The 7,035-nt window shown below is 24.3% G+C and overlaps 1 protein-coding gene across 1 annotated transcript; it reads left to right on the forward strand.

Annotated features, from left to right (window-relative positions):
• The first annotated feature begins 251 nt into the window (after positions 1 to 251).
• Positions 252 to 5,502, forward strand: LOC145839075 (uncharacterized). Its single transcript, XM_082946685.1, has 6 exons — positions 252 to 351; positions 837 to 915; positions 1,628 to 1,811; positions 2,854 to 3,016; positions 4,628 to 5,082; positions 5,389 to 5,502. The coding sequence occupies exons 1-6, from the start codon at positions 252 to 254 to the stop codon at positions 5,500 to 5,502; spliced, it is 1,095 nt and encodes a 364-aa protein (XP_082802811.1).
• Positions 5,503 to 7,035: the final 1,533 nt, after the last annotated feature.

Consider the following 7,035-nt stretch of genomic DNA (forward strand, 5'->3'; position numbering starts at 1 on the left):
CTTAAGTAGAAACTACTTCAAATTAATAAAACAAATAAAAGTTTAAAGGAAGACAAAGAATTGTATTATAATATAACTTTTAAATGAAACTATTTATATAAATTATATTTAGCTTATCATTATTTACAATAATATTTTTAATTGAAAATGTATACTGTTAACTTTTAAATCGTCTAGGTTTCTGAGTTATAAATAATATATTAAATCTTAAACTACTGAATCATCTGTAAAAAAAATACAAAAAGTGTAAAATGGAAGCAAAATATACAAAAGTTGCTCATTGGCAGAATATGCAAAAATATCAAATACCTTATGGAACTAATAAACAAGAATTTGAGATTATGAAACAAGGTAGTTAAATTCATTAATTCAGGTATTTAAAAATATTAACTAATAGAAGGAAGACAAAAATTATGATTTTCCACAAATGTTAGATAGTTTAAAATAATTTGTAAGAAAGAAAATTAGAAAGTATGAATTGCAAGTTTTTTAACTAATTTTGTATTGTTAAATTAACAATAGCACTTTGATTGCGCAATTTATCTTTTGATAGGTTATTTACGTTCTCATAACAACTGGTAAATTTAATCACTAGATACTAACCTACGTAAGTAATGACATTAAGTCTCAGTTTAATAAGGTAATCAAACCAAAAGCTTTAATAAATAAGTAGGTAAGATTACGTTATGTTTAAGATGTCTTAGTTGTTTATTTCGCAATAATTTAAAGGTAAAAAAGAAAGGTTCTTGAAAATTGACAGCAGTTTTCTTAAATTTGCTTGTTATTGGTTTTGAAAAAAACTGAAGTTTACTATTTACCAACAATAAATGTTTTAGATAAAGAAACTATTTCACTTCAATATACACTTCAACCGAAAACTGTTGTACCTAATTTCCAATTAAATACTTTAAACAAGTAAGTATTCTTAATAGTTTTAAATAAGTTAACAATATAATACTTTGCTTTACAAACTAATATCGAATAATATAATAAATGTATGATATTGATATGCGTTTACTAATCGAATTCAGCCATTTTAAAAGTACATGTAATCGTATAGTAGCTCATAATTCTTAATGTTTACACTACTAAAACTATTTCGCATAAGTAGTGTCTTGTTAAAAACATTGTGAAAGAGTTGTTTTATTTCACAACAACAAATTTTATTGACATCAAATAGATAGTTCTTAAATATAATATGTTTATTTTATCTAAGTATACTACAATCATTTTTTTACTAATAACTAAGATTAAACCTTTTATTACGAAACAGCACTTTTAAAATTTTTACAAATTTATTCCTTATAACGAAAAAATATTTTGTTTAACACAAATTGAAATAAATGTTTATTGGAGCTTTAGATAAATACTTTAAACTAAACATTATAATCTATGGACCTTTTAATCAAAAAATATTCTAAAACTATAAAGGTTGTTTAAGCTTTAAAAAATGTGATAAACTACTAACAAATATACAAAATAAAGTTTTGTAAGTTTATTTTTTCATGCGACATATAGACATTGATTTAAATATAAGAAATGTTAAAAAACTCAAACTGACAATAAATTTTTAATTGCTACTATTAAGGTTATAAAACACCTACAAAATAAAAGTTACATATTTCAGGTTTAAATGCGAGCATTGTAATTCGACATTCACTGATTCGTCATCTCTACAGAAACACATCCGGGAGCGTCACATCGGAGCGAGATCTCACGCGTGTCCGGAGTGTGGAAAGACATTTGCAACTTCGAGCGGTTTGAAACAACATCAGCACATTCACAGCAGCGTGAAACCGTTCACCTGTGAAGTTTGTCACAAATCGTATACACAGGTATGACGTCATAAAAAATTGCAAGAAAAAAAAAATTCTAACATTAAACTCTGGAAAATTTTATAAACCGATACATTTTAACCGTAAACTTTATAGGTTTAGAACAAAAAAATTTTTGTTAAGTTTACACACATTTAAAAAAAATGAATTTTATTTTTATCATAGTATACTCTTACTTATATTTGAAAATATATAAAAAATAGGATTTATAACCATATAAAACGTATCTAAAGCTTGATCATAAATTTTGTAAAGCTATTTTTATTTGTGCTATTATAAGTAAAAACACAGAATTAAAATCTTTTGAGTCGCTGAAAGTTTTTATTAATTTTAAGTTTCAGAAAATAAAAAATGACTAAGATTTTTTTATTGTTTTAATTTTAATTATAAAGTTATTTCGATTAGCTAAAAAAAAAACTAAAGTTTTGATATCTTTTTACATTCTAAAAATATTTGAAAATATTATATTCATTTGTTTAGTTTCAGTATAGAAAACTTTACCTTAAAGTTGATTTTTTAACTTAATACTGAAATGAGACTTTAAATGCAAAGTAATCAAGAAAAACTGCTTACCTTCAAGTTTCAGCAAAGCTTTGTATTTTCTGTAAAGAAAACGATACAAAGTAAATATCAAGTGAAAGGGCTACCAAAATTTATTTGAAGTCATCAAATAATTTTGCTTTGATAGCATTTTTGTTAAACAGTTGCAGTATTCACATAACACTTTAGAAAAAACATAAAAACATTTTAACAACCAAAACAGCTACTTTTTCAAAATTTTAAATTATAAGTTTTAAAAAATATTAAGTTATTAAAAACTATATAACATTATGTATAAAGCTACAAGGCATTTTAATTTTAAACATTTAGAATATCTTTTTTTTTTTGTAACATATAGTGACATAACATTAGTCTACTGACGAGAGAGTATTAAGATAATGACAAATATATATAAAAATAGCATACAAGTGTGCTCGTTTAAAGTATTTTATAATAATAAAATTTGTTTTTTAAACAGTTTAGCAATTTATGTCGTCACAAACGAATGCATGTAAAATGCAGAACTCAAACAAAATGCTTTGATTGCAATCAAATGTTTTCAAATTCAAGTTCATTAGCAAAACATCGTAGATTTTGTGAAAAAACTAATATTAATAAATTTGGACAATCGCTACAAAACAGTTAGTTTTATTGCGCTTTATACATTTAGTTTTAAATAAATAAATTCAACTATAGAACTTTAAACTGTTAGAAATAAAAAGTTACTTTGTCAACTATTTGTAATATTATAGGTTATTTAATACTAAATTGTAAAAGCTTATACTTCAAAGTAGCAAAACAGTTTTTATCTTTAAATTATACATCAATATTTATTTTTTACTAAATACCGGCAGTCAGCGCCGATGATAAAATCTAAATAGTTTTATCTGTAACTGATTTGTAATTGTTTCACCAAAGCACTCCCTTAATAAGGAAATTTAAAACGCTTATTCTCAGAGATAAGTGATAAAAAACAGACTCCCACCTAAATAGATCTAATAATTTTGTTTGTTATATTTTACTTCAAAAATCGCTATTTTCCCTTTGTATTACGCTTAAATTACTATTTTTGTACTGACTAAATACTTTTAAACTAATTAAAAAACATATTATACGGTTTATTAGTTAACTTAGTTTATCTTGAATTTTTTTTAAATTTTACAGTATATTACAAAAAATCATGGTATCAAAAAATTTTAACGTAAACTTAAAAGATACGTAAAATCTAAATTTATTTATGTAACTTTGTATATTAATTTTATTTTAGGAATAAATTTAGTTCTATTTAAATACCAACAACAAAAGTAAACTTTTTTTTATTTTCTAGATTTCTTCAAACAAAAAGCATCAGCATGTTTTCCACTTCTGACGTCACATTTACCTTCCTTTGTTCAACATGAAAATCACAACTTTTTCCAACTCCCTTTTCAAACAACTTTTCTCCATTCGATTCAACATCAATTGAAACTCAAGAGAAAAGCGGTAATAAATTACAAGAAATTAAGAAAACAATGGCTCATGCTCAAGTTCAATGTAATAATCCTTCTGACTCAATTTTTTATACTAAAGAAATGCTTGTAGGTTTTCCTTCATCAGCTTCGAACTTTCCTTACTTTTTACATGCAAGTTCAAAGAGTTTTCAACCGTCAACAACAAGAGTTGTTCAAAAAATATACAAACTAGATAAGTCTTTTCAAACTGACTTATATACGAGTAAAACAGCTGATAGTCATTATTCAACGCATTTTAACAAGAACCAACCAAAAAACTATGAAAATCTACCAAAAAATTATGCTGAAAACAAATGTTTCAACCTAAATCCTATTATTTACCAAAATCTAAACTTACAAAAAAATTATAATATTTCGAATAAATCATCTAGCTTAAACCCATGGGCAAAATTATTGTACCAACACCCAGCTTCTCTCAAACAAAATTATATAAACTATTATCTTTTCCAGTCTTTTCAAAATAAAAAGTTTTCAAATCAAAACTCATTGGCTTTATACAAATATCAGTTGTTTCTAGCTCAATATATGGCTACTATGTATCCTCATATGTACAGTCAAATGCCTAATGATATTCAAACTAACATGGACATTGTGAAAGGACAAATAGTTCTCAATCTCAATTTAACAACAAAAGCTTAAACGAAGATAAATTTGAAGGATTTAAAAAAATTAATAAAACAAATGATTCAGGGCTGTTACAATATAAAAGTCTGTCTGGGTACAAACTTAATAATTCAACAGTCAGTCTTATAAAATCAAATGAACAACAATTATTTCTAAATTCCCCATCAGTTTCTAATCCAGTTTCTTACAGCTCAAATTCAAGTACCTTGAACCAGTCATCTGAAAATTTAGTTTCATCAGATGATTCAGAGCTAAATTTTTTGGACAGTCAAACGCAACTACAAACAAAGAAAAAGAATAAGCTTGAAAATCGAGTTATTTCTCATCCTTATGCAAATTTTGAGAATTATTTTCCAAAAAACACCATCAAGAAACATTTATTTAAGCAGCAAGATAAAAGAAAAGAGAGGTACAAATGCAAGTTTTGTGGAAAGGTTTTTCCCCGAAGTGCAAACTTGACAAGACATATGAGGACTCACACGGGGGAACAACCTTACAAGTGTAAATTGTGCAATCGAAGTTTCTCAATTTCCTCTAATTTGCAACGTCATATCAGAAATATTCACAAAAAAGTAAAAGTATAAACTAAGTAAAACTTTTATTAAAAGAAGATAACATTAAGTCTAAACTTATACATTTATATAGTAACTAGTTATATTTATTACGTATGTCATGCAAAGCTGTTTAAAACGACTATTTTATCAACTGATATAATACTGCAAGCTTTTTAATTCCTTGTTAAAAACAATTTTTTAAAAACTACTCTATTTTTCTTATACAGAAAACTAAAGAAAAATTAAATCTGTATTAAATTTTCCAAAATCTGTTCAAATATTAAACCATAGCAAATATACATGTAAATAAATAAAAAAAATCAGGAAAGGCCTTTTACTTGTGATATATGCGGTAGGTTATTTGAACAAGCGACAAATTTAGAACGACATTTGAAGAAACATGAATGTCACCAAAACCAAGGAACTTGTCACTACTAACTTTATGTGTTATTAAAAGTTTTAAAGTATAACAAAATTTTCTAAACAATAAATAGCCTTACATAGGACGTTTTTATACATAAATGAAAAATATTAACATCGTTTTTGTAGGTTTTCTTATGTTTAGGATTTTCAACTTCAATCCGTTTTATTGTTTGTAAACTTTTAATTATCTACCATAGTTTTTTTTGCTCAGTTTTAATATGTATACTTTTAAAACATTTTATACTTTTAAGTTTAAGTTAAAACACAATAAATATTAAAACATTAAGAATTTAATTTATAAGAGTTATACAACAACATATATAAACTACACTTTAATTCTAATAGTATGACTACATTAATTTTTTATGAACGAAATACTTTTCACGTTATTTATAGTACAAAGTTTTACAAAATAAACAAAATTTAGTAATATTATGAGCTTTAAATAACAAAATACGTTGAAAATAGACTTAAAAGTAGTTTTTAACTATATATTATACTAAAAACTAACGTAAACATTTATCGGAAAGTTGCAATATTTTTTCATACATTTGTCATAGTTTTGTTGCAGTTTTTTATTTCTATTGCAATAAATTTTCTTTATTGTTTATATTTTATGGTGTTAAAGGGGTTTTCAAAATGAAAATGTTTTTTTTTAATATTTAACTAAATTGTTTAATTGCAACTGTATATCACTTGTATTTTAATCTCATTTAAAATAAACAACAACTTTTACATACTTAATTTTTGTATTTTTTCATTAGCAAGTACGATTCTTTTTTAATAAAAGTGTTGAAGTTGTTTCTAGCAAGCTTTAGGTATTTAAAGTTAATTTTATTCAAACATTCATAATGAATGCTTTTAAATATATTCAACTAATATTTTATATCAGCCCACTTTCAAAAAACATAACTTTTTAGTGTTGTTTTAAACTTATACAACTAACAAAATTAAAACTATTATTTACGGTAGTGGTAAGTAATATAAATTTTGTAACAGAAATAAAAAGAATTCTTAAATAGTGGAGGTAGTTGTAAACTATACAAGAATCACATTTTAGCATGCTCTCAAAGTAAAACAACATTACTTAGACCATTTTGATATAAAGATCTGAAATAGATTTAAATAAAAAACTTTTATTTAACTTTAATAAAGCAAAATGAAAGTTTAAGCAAAACTTTAAATTATGTTTTCTAAAAGGTTTGGTCTTATCTTCGTAGAACTTCTAAAACGTATTAATGCTTGTTCTTTAGGTTTAAGCTTTCAATTCTTAAGTTATCGCCTTGCTCAAAGTTTGTTTAATGAATTTACTTAAAAATTTGGTTTATTTATAATACTTTCAATTTATTAATAAAATTACGGTTAATTTAAAACTTTCTCTCCCTTTTATACACTACTTTTTCTTATTGACAACTATTAATCCAATAAAATCTAAATCGAATATACTTTTTTTAAAACGATTTATTTTTTTTTAATTATACTTTAAACTTTCTTAAAACAAACTAAGTATAACTATTGTAAGATTGTTTTTACCGTCGACAAAAACAT

The sequence above is a fragment of the Thalia democratica genome, chromosome 6 (assembly GCF_965202585.1).
Source record: "Thalia democratica chromosome 6, ktThaDemo2.hap1.1, whole genome shotgun sequence".
Classification (NCBI taxonomy): domain Eukaryota; kingdom Metazoa; phylum Chordata; class Thaliacea; order Salpida; family Salpidae; genus Thalia; species Thalia democratica.